We start from the raw sequence: 18,595 nt of genomic DNA, 5'->3' as shown, positions 1-18,595 counted from the left end.
GTTCGGATCAGTAATGCATTCACCTCCCGCTGCACTATCATATTAGTGCTATCGCTGCTGCTTCTATGTAAGCAGCAGCGATGGCTACTCCAACCACATCTGGGGGCCACTGAGAGACGGCACCACTCGCACACCCCTAGTTACAACCACTCTACCATCTATTGTCCCAGCTAGTCCAGTTACGGAGTAGTAACACAGCACAGTCTTTACCTTCAATGTGTGGCGCTATCTTCCCAAAGATGGCACTGGGTAGATGGCACCGGCTGTGGAGGAAGGACCCGCTTCTCAGATATAGGTTAGTACACTCCAGGAGTGTAGGGGGGGGGGGACCGCCCTCCCCCGGGCCCCTTCCAGACTCCGCCGGCAAGCCTGGGCCCAGGTTATTAGTAACCACCTCCACTTGGCGCCATTGCTCATACTTCCTATACTGTATACCTAACGTTTTATGGATACAGGAAGAAGTTAATGAAAGAATTTCATAAAGTAATAGAATAAGCATCTGAAGACTTATCACCTTGTTACTTCTTTAGTGGAGAATTGATACCTTACGCATACAATTGACATTTGTTTTTTTCCTTTTTAGAGGTATTTTTCGTCTCTCCTGCTTGGAATGTTTGATGCGCCCCATGACCAGAATGTGGGATGAGCTCACTGCAAACTGTCCAAGCTAAGAGAGATCACTTGGTATCTAAACTGGCTGAAGGCTCTCGGGAAAAATATGAATACTTGCTTGATCACCTTCTCTCATGGAATGTCCTCAACTGGGAAGACTATGCAGCAGTCAGTCTTGTAAGCTCACCCTTGTCCAATCTAGTCAGGCATCTGCTAGATGTTATCACCTGCAAAGGTGAAACGGATTGTAAACACTTTTTAGATGCTTTTCGGAAAGTTGAGAATGCATCCCATGAGGACGAGGTCTGTCTGCAGGTTCCTGAGGATGTTTCTCATCCTTGTCAGTATCTACAAAGTCAGCGGCCAAGGGTTGTTCGATTATTGTGTAACTACATAAGTGCTATTTCACAACAACTTGTGGAGCGTGGCTATGTCTCAAAATTTGAAATTGAAGAAATACAACTACTTATCTTTTCATCTCCACAAAAGGTAACTTTTTGATGTGTACTTATATAATGTATGCCCTCAAAGTAATTGTAGCCAAAAAGTCAAATTTTTGCATGCTGCCTCTTTTGCCTTCTGATTACTTTCGCCCATTCCTGCCTCCAGTATTCTGCCAATGCTACTCTCTATCTCTGCAATTCTCTACCTTTCCCTATCAGACTCTCCACAAAACTTCAAATGGACTCTCAATAACCACTTCTTCATCAAACCCTCCATCTCTCATCCTAACCTTCTGATCCATGCTCTATGTTTACCCCATTTGTACCCCACCTCTTCAGAATGTAAGCTCTCACGAGTAGGGCCCTCTTCCCTCATGTGCTTTGTCGTCTCTTACATAGACTATCATCTACTCCCTACAATGGCATCTAACCCTTGGTTTCTACCACCCTGATGCATATTTCACTGTTATGACCGCTGATGAAGCAATGTCTATATACCATGCACTTGTCCTATATTGTCGTGTACTGGAAGTCACTGTTTTCTTGTTTTGCTCATTTGTCAATCTGATAGGCGCTGTGGAACCCTTGTGGCGACATATAAATAAAGGATAATAATAATAGTTTCAGTTTTCCTAAGGGTGTGGTATATTCTCTAGACATTCACAATGACAACATTATTATGGTCGTAATGTCGACATTCCGGATGTCAACACTGATGCTATATTGACATTGTTAAAATGTCAATAATAGGATTTTAATTACCTACCGGTAAATCCTTTTCTCGTAGTCCATAGAGGATGCTGGGGTCCACATTAGTACCATTGGGTATAGACGGGTCCTTTGGGAGCCATGGGCACTTTAAGAGTTTAATAGTGTGGGCTGGCTCCTCTCTCTATGCCCCTCCTACCAGACTCAGTCTAGAAACTGTACCCGAGGGGATGGACATACTTCGAGAGAAGGAAATACACAGATAGTGGTGAGATTCACATCAGCTCACACACAACAGAAAACCAAGCTAACCAGCTTGAATCAAGTCAGCAATGGCTGAACAACATTACTTAACCAAGTAACAATGCAGTACTTAACCAAGGAACAAGGCAGCACTGAACCAAGTAACAACTGCAGGAAAACGAAGCGCTGGGCAGGCACCCAGCATCCTCTACGGACTACGAGAAAAGGATTTACAGGTAGGTAATTAAAATCCTATTTTCTCTTACGTCCTAGAGGAGGCTGGGGTCCACATTAGTACCGTGGGAATGTACCAAAGCTGCCAGTACGGGAGGGAGAGCACGGAGGCTCCTGCAGAACCGATTGACCAAACTTTAGGTCCTCAGAGGCCAAAGTATCGAACTTGTTGAACTAAGGAAACGTGTTCGACCGTGACCAAGTTGCTGCTCTGCAAAGTTGTAAAGCCGAGACACTCCGGGCAGCCGCTCAGGAAGAACCCACCTTACGAGTAGAGTGGGTCTTAACGGATTTCAGACACGGCAATCCTGCCGTAGAATAAGCATGCTGGATAGTAAGCCTGATCCAGCGAGAAATTGTCTGCTTAGAAGCAGGCCACCCAACCTCGTTGGGATCATACAAATACAAAAACACAATAGCAGCGCTAACGGAATAATTAACTAGTGAATAAGAAGGATTGAGTGAAAAAAAACTGATCACAATTTAATTAGACATAATATTAAAACATATTAAAAAACATAAAATGGCCACTGATTCAGTATACTTTTTGGTCAGATAGCTGCCTATCTAGTGTAGTCCGTTCCTATTTGAAATGAACTGGTAGAGAATTAGGTGAAAAGACTGGAGGTGGACCAAAGATGCAGTCCCACATATGTTATTACCACATTAAGCCGCTGGAGGTGTAGTCCCTTGAGAGTGTCTCTTTGATATACTCAAACCCAAGCAAGGTTTTTAAGGGGTCCTCACTGCAACGCGGTATCCTCCTGTCATGGAGAAGATTGGTGGTACTCCAGATGGATTTGTTCGCCTCGGTTTCTCTGCAAGATTTGAGATTTAGTCCTGGTCCGGGCACACAAAGGCAGCAATAGTTCCAGTGGATAGTGACCAAGCAAGCCTGCTGACGCGTTTCGCTGCAGGCACTGCAGCTTTTTCAAAGGTTGGGATCATAAAGGACAAACAGAGCGTCCGACTTTCGGTGAAGAGAAGTTCTCTTCACATAAATCTTCAAAGCTCTCACAACATCAAAGGACTTTGAGGTAATCGAGGAGTCAGTAGCCACTGGCACCACAATAGGTTGGTTGATATGAAAAGCCGACACAACCTTCAGAAGAAATTGCTGACACGTCCTGAGCTCAGCTCTATCTTCATGAAAAATCAAGTAGGGGCTCTTGTAGGACAATGCCCTCAGTTCCGACTCATGTCTAGCAGATGCCAATGCCAACAGTGTGACAGTCTTCCAAGTAAGAAATTTGACCTCCACCTCCTGCAAAGGCTCGAACCAATCCGATTGCAGGAACTGCAGCGCCACGTTAAGGTCCCAAGGTGCCGTAGGAGGCACAAAGAGAGGTTGGATGTGCAGAACCCCTTTCAAGAAAGTCTGAACCTCAGGGAGGGCAGCCAATTGTTTCTGGAAAAAAATGGACAAGGCCAAAATCTGGACATTTATGGAGCCCAGGCGCAGGTCCACATCCACCCCTGCGTGCAGGAAGAGGAGAAACCGTCCAAGTTGAAAATCCACCGTAGGAAACTTCTTGGATTCGCACCAAGACACGTACTTTTTCCAAATCCGATGGTAATGTTTTGACGTTACTCCTTTCCTAGCCTGTATCAGGGTAGGAATAACTTTGTTCGGAATGCCCTTCCGAGCTAAGATCTGGCGTTCAACCTCCATGCCATCAAACATATCCATGGTAAGTCTTCATTAGAGAACGGCCCCTGTTGCAGAAGGTCCTCTCGAAGAGAAAGAGGCCTCGGATCTTCCAGCAGTAACTCCAGAAGATCCGCGTACTAAGCCCTTCTTGGCCAGTCCGGAGCAATGAGGATCGCCTGAACTCTTGTTCTTTTGATTATTTTGAGAATCCTTGGGATGAGTAGAAGTGGAAAGAACACATACACTGACTTGAACACCCACCGAGTTACCAGTGCGTCCACCGACACTGCCTGCGGATCCCTCAACCTGGAATAATACCTCCGAAGCTTCTTGTTGAGGCGTGAGGCCATCATGTCTAGTTGAGGTATGCCCCAAAGACTTGCCACCTCTGCAAACACCTCTGGGAGGAAGCCCCATTCTCCCGGATGGAGATCGTGTCTGCTGAGGAAGTCCGCTTCCCAGTTGTCCACTCCCGGAATGAAGATTGCTCACAGTGCCACCGTGTGCTTTTCCGCCCAGAGGATGATTCTTGTTACCTCTGACATTGCAGCTCTGCTCTTCGTTCCGCCTTGTCGGTTTATGTAGACCACTGTTGTTACATTGTCCTACTGAACTTGAATGGCCTGATCTTTTAGAAGATGTGCCGCTTGTAGAAGACCGTTGTACATGGCCCTTAGTTCCAGAATGTTTATCGGAAGGCTGGATTCCAGACTTGACCACCTTCCTTGGAAGTTTTCCCCTTGGGTGACTTCTCCCCAACCTCTGAGACTTGCATCCGTGGTTAGGAGGATCCAATTCTGAATCCCGAAGGTGCGGACCTCTAGTAGGTGAGAAGTTTGCAGCCACCAGAGGAGCGAGATTCTGGCTTTCGGTGACAGACACATCCTCTGGTACATGTAAAGATGAGATCCCGACCATTTGTCCAGGAGATCCAGCTGGAAAGACTGTGCATGAAATCTTCCGTACTGTAGAGCCTCGTAGGAGGCAACCATCTTCCCCAGAAGGCGAATGCACTGATGAACCGATACCCGGGCTGGCTTCAGGACATCCTGGACCATTGTTTGTATCACCAACGCTTTCTCCTCCGGCAGAAACACCCTCTGTACTTCTGTGTCGAGGATCAACCCTAGGAAGGACAGTCTCCTTGTCAGCTCCAGATGCGACTATGGAAAATTTAGGCTCCAACCATGATCCTGGAGTAGTTGAGTTGAGAGAGCAATGCTCTGCTACAGCTTCTCCCTGGAAGACGCTTTTATCAGCAGATCGTCCAGGTAAGGAATTATGTTCACACCCTTCTTGCGAAGGAGTAGCATCATCTCCGCTATTACCTTGGTGAATACTCTTGGTGCCGTGGAGAGGCCAAACGGCAGCGCCTGTAACTGATAGTGACAGTCCAGCAGCGCAAATCTGAAATAAGCCTGGTGAGGTGGCCAGATCGGAATATGAAGGTACGCATCCTTGATATCCAGGGATACGAAGAATTCCCCCTCCTCCAGACCTGAGATCACCGCTCTCAGAAACTCCATCTTGAATTTGAATTCCCTCAAGTATGGGTTCAATGATTTTAGGTTTAATATCGGTCTTACCGAACCGTCCGGTTTCAGTACCACAAACAGGTTTGAATAGTAACCTTTGTGTTGTAGGTGAGGTGGAACTGTAATAAGTACATTTGACCTTAGTCATTTTTGAATGGCTTCCTGTAGGATAGCACTTTCTGTCAGTGAAGCTGGCAAGCCTGATTTAAAGAATCGGTGAGGTGGGAGTTCTTGAAACTCTAGTCTGTACCCCTGGGTAACAATATCCTGTACCCAGGGATCCAGGCATGAGGACGCCCAGACATTACTGAAATTTCTTAGTCTTGCTACCAACTATCCGATTTCCAGGCTGGGATGTCCACCGTCATGCCGAGGATTTTGAGGAAGCAGAACCATGTTTCTGTTCCTGGGAACCTGTGGGTGTAGGTTTTCGGGATTTTTCCCGACCACCTCTAAAGAAAGTGTAGGGGGATTTAGACTTCTTAACTTTAGCGGTCCGAAGGGACTGCATTGCAGACATAGGATTTGATTTCCTAGTCGGTGGTGTAGCAAAGGGAAGAAAAGTTGACTTACCCGCAGTTGCCATGGAGATCCATGCATCTAAGGCTTCCCCAAACAGAGCCTGCCCTTTGAAGGGTAGGTTCTCCACACTTTTCTTGGATTCCGCATCCGCAGACCATTGGCGCAGCCAGAGTCCTCTGCATGCCGAGACAGCCATGGAAGAAGCTCTCGCATTCATATGTCCCAGGTCTTTCATGGCTTCCACCATGAAACCTGCAGAATCCTGTATGTGACGTGAAAACAATTCAATGTCACTTCTATCCATAGAATTTAATACTCTAGTAAAGTGCCTGACCACTTTACTATGGCCTCAGAAATCCATGCACAAGCAATAGTGGGTCTTAAAGCTACGCCATTTGCTGTGTATAAAGATTTCAGAGTAGTCTCAATCATGCGGTCAGCCTGCTCATTTAACGCGGTGGACCCAGGGACAGGCAAAACCACTTTCTTAGACAATCTAGAAACAGAAGCGTCTACTACTGGCGGGTTTTCCCATTTTTTCTTATCCTCAGGGAAAGGAAAAGCAATGAGAACCCTTTCAGGGATCTGGAATTTTTTCTCTGGGTTTTCCCAGGATTTTTCAAATAATGCATTTAATTCCTTAGATGCAGGGAATGTAAGGGAGGATTTCTTAGTGTCAGTAAAGTAAGCCTCCTCTACCTGCTCAGGTACCTTATCAGTAATGTGTAAAATGTCCATAATAGCCTCAATCATGAGTTGCACCCCTTAGCAAGGGATGCCTCACCCCCCAGGATATCCCCCTCACCGTCTCCTGCATCAGAGTTGGTATCCGTTTGTCGACTTGCATTATTTGGACAAGAGCACGTTTCTTAGGATATATATCAGGGGTTTTGGATGAGGTAGCGGGAGCAGAATACGACAAAACCTCTACAGATCTTTTCAAAACCTGTGTTTCAGTCTCATTATGAGCTATCCTAGATGAAATCTGGGATATCATTCCCTTAAGAGAAGCCACCCATGGGGGTTCGGATTCAGAAGGCTGAGACAGTACATTGCATTCCTGAGTACATGGAATAGACTCCTCTGGAGAGGACACACACTCTGCAGCACAAGATACAGAATCCCTAGACATGGTACACACACACACACACACACACACACACACACACACACACACGAAAATGTCAGACACAGTTTCCCCCAAGTATCTTCAGAGAGACACCGAGTATAAGGAGCCAGCACACCCAGCTCTCCAGTAGGCAGTTATTATAAAAAAAATGCCTGGCGCTGATTGAGTAACCTTTATAGATTAAACAGTGAATAACACTCTCCTCCCCCCTTCTATAACACCCTGGTACCGCAGAGGATAACTGGAGTTATGTGGAGGGCAGCGCTCCCTATCAGCGTCTCTGTAGTGTGATCTGCAGGGAGAAAATGGCACTGGTGAGTGCTGGATCTGCTTTGAGGAGAAGCCCTGCCCCCTGTAATGGCGCGTCTTCCCGCTCCTGTTATTTTATACTGGCCTGAGGTGTTCTTGTTGCTAACAGTGGGATTAGGCTCTGTTAGCTCTGATGACCAGTGTTAGGGTATTGCGCTGGCCCAGGGCGCCACTCACAGCGCCGCACAACAGTACCTCTGAGCCCTCCGGCGCGCAGCATCAGCGCTGCGCTCCCACCCTTGTGCCGCCATTCCTGGCGGCGCCCCGCTTACCGGGGTGCTGGCGTCATAATCACCACTGCATCTTCTGGCTCTGTTAGGGTGTGGCAGCAGTGCTGCGGGAGTGAGCGGTCGCCTCGGGGGCTTGCGATCGACACCCTCCTGAGCTCAGTGTCCTGTCAGCGGAGGTAGGGGCCATTAACGTCAAGGGTTGGATCCGACTTCCCTCTAAGTCCCACAAAGCAGCCAGCAGCTTCCCTGTGCCTAACATGCTCTTAAAAAAATAAGAAAACTAGAAAAGCTCTAGGAGCTCCCCTAGCTGTGACTGGTTCCACCGGGCACATTTTCTAAACTGAGTCTGGTAGGAGGGGCATAGAGGGAGGAGCCAGCCCACACTATTAACCTCTTAAAGTGCCCATGGCTCCCAAGGGACCCGTCTATACCCCATGGTACTAATGTGGACCCCAGCACCCTCTAGGACGTAAGAGAAAATGTCCTTTTAATGCAATTCTGTCCCTTACTCTAATGCTAACCCTAAGCCTATTGGAAATGCTGACATTATGATAATGTTGACATTTCCGATGTCGACATTTTGTCAAAGACATGGTGACTGTATACCTTTCCTATACATCTGTAAAAGTGTTACTTGGGGGTGCCCTGCATTGACAACTTTCCTCTGTATAATTGCACTCCACCAATGTTCCCTGGTTACTCCACCCCAACGTGTCATCTTGCTAAAAACTCTACGATGCGTTCGCATGCTGAAGCCCTTCTGGATTGTGTGCATGTGCAGAAGCTGCACTGCACGTGCGCACACAGTGAGATGCGACGGCATCTCACATATGCCAACGTCTCTGCCTGATTGACAGGCAGAGGCATTCATGGGGCCGAAAGGGGGCATTGACGCAATGTTTTTGGGGCGGCGTTGGTGGGCCGCGGTCTGGACAATGCAGGAATGTCCGGACAGTTTACGGGGCCGGCCACTGCGGCTGCATGACATCATACACAGCTGCTGCGACCCAAACGTTGGTGGCCTAGGCTGCGTAGGCAGGGGGCTACCCTTAGCATGAAGCGCTCGCATGTTAGCGGCGTGGGGGAGGACCCGGCGTGCGTGGCGAGCTTGTCCTGTGCTAAGTGTCCCCCATCATGTTAGTGTAAAGGGTAAAGTATAAATTAAACCATATAATATGATATAGTTATCCAACCTGTGTTCCCTACCTCCCCTACGTCTATCATCCTCTTCCCCATACAGTATCTGTATTTATTTCAGCTTTTATTAATGTCTCACTTCACCCCTGATACTTCCTCCTTCCCTTACTTACCCCCTATACTGCTCATACCCTCTATCCTTCTTTAGTTCTGCACTTTTTACTCCCTCCCTCCCTCCATCTCTCACCCCTGCATCTCACTACCTCCTTCCATCTCTCGTCCCTGTACCTCACTGCCTCCTACAATCTCTCACCCCTGCACATCACTCCCTCCTTCCTTCTCTCACCCCTGCACCTCACTCCCTCCTTCCTTCTCTCATCCCTGCACCTCACTCCCTCCTTCCTTCACTCACCCCTACACTGCACCTCACTCCTTTCTCCCATCCTACTCTCACCACTACACCTTCCTTCCTCAGTGAACTTGTGCCCGGTGCACCTGCCCCTAGCATACAGAATAGGCATCCTTATAGGAGAGAGAAGCTGGGAGTTACACCGCTGAACCATTGCAGCGCCCTGGTGAGGTGGGTGCTATAGGGCTGTGGCTGGGAGCAGGGGCTGTTGGTAGAGATAACAGCGATGGATGACATGGTTCATAGTAGCGATGGATGACATGGTCCAGCACAACAGTGTGTGCGGCAGAACTCATGCCGCCACCTGGCTCTACAGCTACATCTGGGGCAGATGACTCGGGCCTAACTATCAACTCATCAGCACTGCTACCACACTCAGGGACAGGTGGGCACAGGCTAATGGGTGTAAACCACAGTGCCCAGAGTAGAGATAATATAGGGGTGGCTGAATATAGGTTACTTGGCTCACTACAACAGCGCACAATGACTATATACAGACAAACCCATCAGATGTTGTGGCTGACAGCCGCCAGAGTGCCTGCTCCCGTTCCTCGAGTCGCCTCCTCAGCTGCCCCTCCCTCTATCCACCAATGTCAAGAAAGAAGGGGGGGGTGGTCTGTATATGCAGCAGCAGATGCTCAATGCAGAAATAAATGCACTGTCTGAGCGGAGCTGCAAATGCAGGAAAATGCTATGTCCAGTGCTGGAAGTGGCTGAATGCATACAACTGTATACCTCCCCACTTTCAGCATTGATTATAATATAGGGCCTAATTCAGACCTGATTGGTGCTGTGCGCCGGCGCATGCCAGACAGCTGACGGCTGTCTTAGCCCTGCGATCGCCTTTGCCTGATTGACAGGCAGAGGCATTCGCTGGGTGGGAGGGGGCAGGCCGGCAGCGTTTGGCCGCCGTTTAGAAATCGTGGTCCGGACAGTGCAGGCGTGGCTGGACCGTTGGGGGGACCCTCACTGCAACGAGTAGATCCCTGCCAGCGCGCAGGAGCTGCGCTAGTGGGGAGCTACTCTTCAAGTACAAACGCATCGCCGCTGTGCAATGCTTTTGTACTTCTGTGACAGGGCAGGGACTGACATGCGGGGCGGACTAGCCCTGTTCTGGGTGTCCGCCTGCATGTCAGAGTGACTGATCGTAGATGTGCTAAATTTATCACATCTACGATCAGGTCCGAATTAGGCCCATTATGAAGTATCATATACATAAGAGGAATAGTGTCTTAAAAGTTAATAAACACAAAAGTTTCATTTTCAACATTATAAATAATTAAACACAAACCCTCCACCACTGATTTCCTGTTTTAAAAAACAATTATTTTCTGAAGTTGTCCAAATGGAAATGTTAATTAAGTAATGTAAATAGACAGAAGGACCTTAATACACTGTGCTTCAATGCTAGTATGATACAAGTACTACCAGCTGGTGTTGGTGATAAGCCATCAGAGATGGCTAAATAATGCCTCTGATAATCATCAACAGCACCAGCTCCCCAACCCCTGGAAAAGATATATTTACAAAAGGCATATGTGGGGATAGGTCTAATAAGGCCAGATGTACTAAGCCTTGAAAAGCATTACATTTCACGGAGATAAAGTACCAGCCAATCAGCTCCTAACTGTCATGTTACAGGCTGGGTTTGAAAAATGACATGAGCTGGTTGGCTGGTACTTCATCACCGTAAAATGTATCACTTTACAAGGCTTAGTACATCTCCCCTTTTGTGTTGTAATTGCTTTGAGTGGGATTGTATCTAAACCTCTGTCAGATTAGGGCATGTGCTAATGCTAGTTCCATCTGCAAATACTAGAGCAGCAGGCGGGATAGGCTTGCACTTTCAGACACACAGATTTTCAACATACTTTGACGGACTGTCGCAGTAGCATATGAAAGCACATACCTGTATAATGCTGTAGGGAATAGTGGGCCTAATTCAGCACGGAACGCAGCGTTCGCACACTGAAGCCCCGTGAAGTGTACGCATGCGCAGCAGCTGTGAGATGCGACAGCAGAGGCGCTCTTGGGCAGGAGGGGGCGTCGATTTTGTGTTTAGGGGGCGGCGTGGCGGCGTTGAGGGGGTACGGTCCGGACAATGCAGGCGCATCCGGATCATTTGTGGGGCGGGCCATGGCGTCTGCATGACATCACACGCAGCCTCTGCGACCCGAAACATGGTGGGTCGCCGCCTGCCTTCGCAGCTAGGCTGCGTAGGCAGAGGGCTACCCTAAACATGCGAAAGCATCGCCGCCGTACAATGCTATTGCCGGGCCCTGCAGGGTGGCAGGCCCCCGGCAATTGGGGCAGACTTGCCCTCTGCTGTTCGCCCCCCGCATGTCAGTGTTATGGATCTAAAATCCACGCTGAATTAGGCCCTGTGACCGTAGAAGCGTCCACCTCAGAATCAGCCACTGTGTGCCTTACAGAAAGAAGCAGGACAATAGAAGGAGCGATGACCCTGCAACTTCAGTCATTCTTAGAGCTTGACTGTCTTGGGCAGATTTAACGAGTGATATTCTTGTTACCACTCATTACTAACGATAAATGGTGCTCAGCTCCTTACTGTCATTTTTAGAACACATGACACGACACACGAGGAGCTGATTGGCTGGAGCACCATTTAACATATGTAAAAAGTTATAACAAGAAAGTCACTCTTGTTAAATCTGCCCCTATGTTTGTGGGTTTCACATTTGGTAACTTTTTCAATTTTAAGTACTGATTTTTTGCTATAGACCAGATAACTCAAAGCACAATGGGACTGATTCAGATTTATACGCAAACCAGATGGTTGCTACTAAAGTGCATTACCTTACATTTGTCTGTGTTGAACTGCATTCTCCATTTTGCTGCCCATGTTTCCAATCTAAATAAGTCGTTGTGTAGAAACTTAGCATTGCCATCCGAATTTATAACCTTACACAGTTTGGTATAGTCAGCAAAAATTTACACTGTACTCTCTAGACCTACTTCTAGATCTTTTATGAAAATGTTAAACAATAGTGGTCCAAGTACAGACCCTTGTAGCACACCACTTGGTACTTCAATCCAATTCGCTGCTCCTTTTTACCCAACCAATTTCTAACCCAAGTGCATATTGGTCCTCATTCCGAGTTGTTCGCTCGTTATTTTCCTTCGCATCGGTGCGATTTTCCGCTAACTGCGCATGCGCAATGTTCGCACTGCGGCTGCGCCAAGTAAATTTGCTAAGAAGTTTGGTATTTTACTCACGGCATTACGAGGTTTTTTCTTCGTTCTGGTGATCGGAGTGTGATTGACAGGAAGTGGGTGTTTCTGGGCGGAAACTGGCTGTTTTATGGGTGTGTGTGAAAAAACGCTACAGTTTCTGGGAAAAATGCGGGAGTGGCTGGAGAAACGGGGGAGTGCCTGGGCGAACGCTGGGTGTGTTTGTGACGTCAAACCACGAACGAAACTGACTGAACTGATCGCAGTGGCAGAGTAAGTGTCGAGCTACTCGGAAACTGCTAAGAAATTTCTATTCGCAATTTTGCGAATCTTTCGTTCGCAATTCTGCTATGCTAAGATACACTCCCAGAGGGCGGCGGCTTAGCATATGCAATGCTGCTAAAATCAGCTAGCGAGCGAACAACTCGGAATGAGGGCCATTGTGCTCCCTAGCCCAAGTTCTCTTAATTTGTATATAAGTCTCATGTGAGGTACTGTATTGAAAGCTTTGGCAAATTCTAAAAAGATTACATCCACTTCTTCACCCTGATCTAGGTTCACACTAACCGTTTCATAAAAGCCTATTACTCTAAGTTAGTTTGACATGATCTATCCTTTACAAATCCATGTTGGTTCCTATTAATAACCTTATTGGTTTTGAAGGGGTGTAGTATGGTATGCCGGCGGCCGGCTCCCGGCGACCAGCATACCGGCACCGGGATCCCGACCGCCTGCATACCGACAGCGTGGCGAGCGCAAATGAGCCCCTTGCGGGCTCGCTGCTCTCGCCACGCTGCGGGCACAGGCACGCTATTTATTCTCTCTCCATGGGGGTCATGGACCCCCAAGAGGGAGAAAAAGTGTCGGTATGCCGGCTGTCGGGATTCCGGCGCCGGTATACTGTGCGCCGGGATCCCAACAGCCGGCAAACTGAAGACCACCCGTTTTGAGGCACTCCTGTATTCTACCCCTTAAAATACCTTCCAGTAATTCCCCTACTATAGATGTAAGACTGGTCTATAATTACCCTGTTCAGATTTACTTCCCTTTTTAAATATCGGCACTACTTCCGCTATACGCCAGTCTTTGGGGACCATACCTGACGTAAGTGAGTCATTGAAAATCAAGTATAGGGCTCTTACTAATTCGGAGTGCAGCTCCATGAGAACTAGAGATGTACACCGGAAATTTTTCGGGTTTTGTGTTTTGGTTTTCAATTCGGACGCGTTTTGGCAAAACCTCCCTGAAAACTTTTTGTTTGATTCGGGTGTGTTTTGGATTCGGGTGTTTTTTTTTAAAAAACACTCAAAAACAGCTTAAATCATAGAATTTGGGGGTCATTTTGATCCCACAGTATTATTAACCTCAATAACCATAATTTCCAGTCTATTCTGAACACCTCATACCTCACAATATTATTTTTAGTCCTAAAATTTGCACCGAGGTCGCTGGATGACTAAGCTAAGCGACCCAAGTGGCCAGCACAAACACCTGGCCCATCTAGGAGTGGCACTGCAGTGTCAGACAGGATGGCACTTAAAAAAATAGTCCCTAAACCGCACATGATGCAAAGAAAAAAAGAGGTGCACCAAGGTCGCTGGATGGCTAAGCTAAGCGACCCAAGTGGCCGGCACAAACACCTGGCCCATCTAGGAGTGGCACTGCAGTGTCAGACAGGATGGCACTTAAAAAAATAGTCCCTAAACCGCACATGATGCAAAGAAAAAAAGAGGTGCACCAAGGTCGCTGGATGGCTAAGCTAAGCGACCCAAGTGGCCGGCACAAACACCTGGCCCATCTAGGAGTGGCACTGCAGTGTCAGACAGGATGGCACTTAAAAAAATAGTCCCCAAACAGCACATGATGCAAATTAAAAAAGAGGTGCACCAAGGTCGCTGGATGGCTAAGCTAAGCGACCCAAGTGTCCGGCCTCCCTTCACATTTTTGTTCTCCATCTTTTAATGTGTGGAATTATATGCCAGTAATATATCAATAGCAATGGCCTACTGTACCGTACTGCTATATATATATATATATATATATATATATATATATATATATACTGGTGGTCAGCAAAGTTCTGCACTGTCCTCCTACTATATACTGCGCACATCTACAATGCAGCACAAATATGGATAGTATACTTGGCGACACAGAGGTAGAGCAATGGACTATTGTACCGTACTGCTATATATATATATAGTGGTGGTCAGCAAAATTCTGCACTGTCCTCCTACTATATACTGCACACTACAATGCAGCACAGATATGGATAGTATACTTGACGACACAGAGGTAGAGAAATGGACTACTGTACCGTACTGCTATATATATATACTGGTGGTCAGCAAAATTCTGCACTGTCCTCCTACTATATACTGCGCACAACTACAATGCAGCACAGATATGGATAGTATACGTGACGACACAGAGGTAGAGCAATGGACTACTGTACCGTACTGCTATATATATATACTGGTGGTCAGCAAAATTCTGCACTTTCCTCCTACTATATACTGCGCACAACTACAATGCAGCACAGATATGGATAGTATACTTGACGACACAGAGGTAGAGCAATGGACTACTGTACCGTACTGTTATATATATATATATATATATATATATATATACACTGGTGGTCAGCAAAATTCTGCACTGTCCTCCTACTATATACTGCTGATAAAGCTAACTATTTATCTTATTACATTCACTATAAAATGGGTAAGAGACTCAGTACGCAATTGGCGTATGGGGTACCGTAAGGGTACGCACTTAGCGTAGCAGACGCTTAGCCGTGGTCGAGACGCACATGCGACACGCTCGCTCACAACTTAACGCGTGGTGTCGAGCACGCTATAGGCGGCCGACTACCGTAATACTGCGCTACTAGCGTAGCGTACGCTCGTAACCACGAGGAGAACACGAGCGGCGCAGACGCTCACGAGATGACACTCAGTAAACCTTGTATGCAACACAGTGAAAGATTGAGTTTGTACTGTAACCCTTGGTTTTGTAATGTGAGCACAATGCAATGCTAATTAACCTCTATTGTATGAAAGCCTCTTGAGCGATTGAGACACTCTGAATACTCTCAGCAATGTAATAAACACACAATACCTTGCTAAGGTTCCAACATCTTTACTAACAATATCTAGCTATGAAAAAGTTAAACAGTTAACAGTTGATACACTACAGGCTAACATCAATATCTAAACATAATAACAATATCTAGCTATGAAAAAGTTAAAACAGTTAACAGTTGATACACTACAGGCTAACATCAATATCTAAACATAATAACTACACATATACAATATACAACAGTTTAACAATAACAGAGAGAGAGAGTGGCAAATACAGAGAATAAGTTGGTCACAGAGAGTACTTACACACATGGGAATGAATCGCCTGCGCTATCTGGATATCCAGCTCCCAGTTAATCAGTGATGAAAACCGTTGTGGAGAGAAGAGTCTTGTGTCCCCAAGCCTATTTCAAACTATATTTATGTACTAGCTCAAGACATACTTCAATAGATACTATGTGTCCTCTTTTCATTGGTTAGGGGGTGGGACATGTATTGCACCTGGGATCCTTGGTTAGTTCAAGAAATGGGCGATGGCTAGGACTTGTCAGTATTCTAAATTCCTCTCTTGGTTGTATTGGGGAAACCTATTGTTTGGATCTTCCAAACAAACTCTGTCTCTGTGCTTTGTTTACCCTCTGGTCACCTCTTTCAGTTGAGACAATGACATCTCAGCACTCATTATTCTGGAGAGAAACCTGGACCTATTCATAAACAAATGTATAAGCCCTCTTCATAGAATCTCAAAGCTTAGTGTAAGTAAGGCTATTTGTTTTCGGTCTGTGTGAAAGAGGTGACTGAATTCCAGTCCCCCACCCTGCATTTATGTGTAATTTATTCTGAATGCAATTAATCTTATCTTCTACTTCTGTGCATAACCATGAGCAGGAACTATGCGAATCCCTCCCAACTGTCATAGACACAACACTTCTTCAATACCCCACAGCTGGACACCATACACTACCCTCCAACCTTTGTCTGAGCCCTCCCAGCATGCAAAGAGGAATCTCTCTGTCTAAGAGGTTTTAAACTTACCATACTTGCTGACATTATGAAGGGGGATATTAACTATAAAACGCATTATATTGGTTAAATATGTAGCGATCGAGTCGCTCGCTAGTCGCACACAAACACCGCCGTAAATACCCATCTCCATGCGCAGGCGACGTCAGAGCGTCCCCTACGCAACCTGAGGGGATGCGTACGCACGGGGGAGTCGGTGCGCGAGCAGCGGGCACGTGCATTGGGGTTAGTACAAGGCATCATAGGTTGCTATATTTTTCGACTTTGACACTGCGCACAACTACAATGCAGCACAGATATGGATAGTATACTTGACGACACAGAGGTAGAGCAATGGACTAATGTACCGTACTGCTATATATATATATACTAGTGGTCAGCAAAATTCTGCACTGTCCTACTATATACTGCGCACAACTACAATGCAGCACAGATATGGATAGTATACTTGACAACACAGAGGTAGAGCAATGGACTACTGTACCGCACTGCTATATATATATACTGGTGGTCAGCAAAATTCTGCACTGTCCTCCTACTATATACTGCGCACAACTACAATGCAGCTCAGATATGGATAGTATACTTGATGACACAGAGGTAGAGCAATGGACTAATGTACAGTACTGCTATATATATATACTGGTGGTCAGCAAAATTCTGCACTGTCCTCCTACAATGCAGCACAGATATGGAGCGTTTTCAGGCAGAGAACGTAGATATTTGCAGCACACTGAGCACAGATATTTGCAGCACACTGAGCACAGATATTTGCAGCACACTGAACAGTGAACACAGAAACTGAGAGAACTCTCGCTGGTTCCTGTATGAAAGATAGATAGTGTCTAGTTAGACAGTAAATAGATAGACACCATATGTTAGACAGACATTAGGTCGACAGGGTCAAAAGGTCGACATGGAAAAGGTCGACGGGTCAAAAGGTCGACAGGGTCAAAAGGTCGACATGAAAAAGGTAGACACCATGTTTTTTGCATTTTTGTGGTTTGTGTGGATAGTTTTGTCATCTGGGACCCCAAATTGTAGAAAGGCATACCCTCGTGGGGCTCGATTCGCTCGCTGCGCTCGCCACAAGGTTTATAACCAACTCTATGCTGACATGAATAGAGAAAGTATAAAATAATAAAAAAAACATGTTACATAAAAAAAAAAACATTTGTCTATCTTTTTTATGTCGACCATTTTCATGGCGACCTTTTGACCATGTCGACCTTTTGACCTGTCGACCTTTTGACCCTGTCGACCTTTTGACCCTGTCGACCTAATGTCTGTCTAATATATGGTGTATATCTATTGACTGTCTAACTAGACACTGTCTATCTATCAAACGGATAGGCCTCTCGCTATCATCTCCAAAGCACGAGTGAAAATGGCGGCGACGCACGGCTCCTTATATAGAATACGAATCTCGCGAGAATCCGACAGCGGGATGATGACGTTCGGGGTCGTTCTGGTTAACCGAGCAAGGCGGGAAGATCCGAGGCTGCCTCGGAACCGTGTAAAATGGGTGAAGTTCGGGGGGGTTCGGATCTCGAGGAACCGAACCCGCTCATCTTTAATGAGAACCCTTGTGTGAATTCCGTTGGGACCAAGTGACTTATTAATTTTTATTTGTTTTTGTTTTAAGAATGGGTTAGATAAATTCCTATTGGATAAGGATATCCAGGGGTATGGTGCATAGTCATGCATTATAGTTACCATTTAGTCAAATCATCATGCAGAGGACACCACAAATAGGTTGAACTCGATGGACAATTGTCTTTTTTCAACCTCAGATACTATGTTACTATGTTACTAATCGGTCATTGACTACTTCCTCACTAAAATAAGCATTAAGCAGAGGGACATTATCATTGCTGAGGTTATGCGTCAATCCCGCCATCTGGTCCTCTCTTGTGAATACTGATGAGGAAAACTCGTTTAATTTTTCTGCTATGTCATTGTCAATGATTAGTGCACCCAAATTGCCTTTTAAAGGGCCTTTACTCTCTTTCTTTAATCTTTTGATAGTCTTTTATATACCAGACTAACCTACAGGCGCTCATCCTTTAAGAGGTCATGACAGCTCATTGTTTTAGAAAAGGTTTACCTCATGCTTCTTAGGGGGTGATTCT

At 46.3% G+C, this 18,595-nt stretch overlaps 1 protein-coding gene across 5 annotated transcripts in view; it reads left to right on the top strand.

Annotated features, from left to right (window-relative positions):
• The window catches only part of NOD2 (nucleotide binding oligomerization domain containing 2), a 275,792-nt gene that overhangs the window by 120,304 nt on the left and 136,893 nt on the right, over nucleotides 1-18,595 (top strand). For all 5 annotated transcript variants that reach the window (XM_063945323.1, XM_063945319.1, XM_063945321.1 and 2 more), the window contains one exon: nucleotides 584-1,101. In XM_063945323.1, coding sequence (XP_063801393.1) covers nucleotides 643-1,101 — 459 coding nt within the window. In that variant the 5' untranslated portion in view covers nucleotides 584-642. The remainder of the gene's footprint in view (nucleotides 1-583; nucleotides 1,102-18,595) is intronic.

Source organism: Pseudophryne corroboree, chromosome 11 (assembly GCF_028390025.1).
Source record: "Pseudophryne corroboree isolate aPseCor3 chromosome 11, aPseCor3.hap2, whole genome shotgun sequence".
NCBI lineage: Eukaryota > Metazoa > Chordata > Amphibia > Anura > Myobatrachidae > Pseudophryne > Pseudophryne corroboree.
Note: the sequence above shows the minus strand (reverse complement) of the source record. Positions and strands in the feature narration are given on the sequence as shown.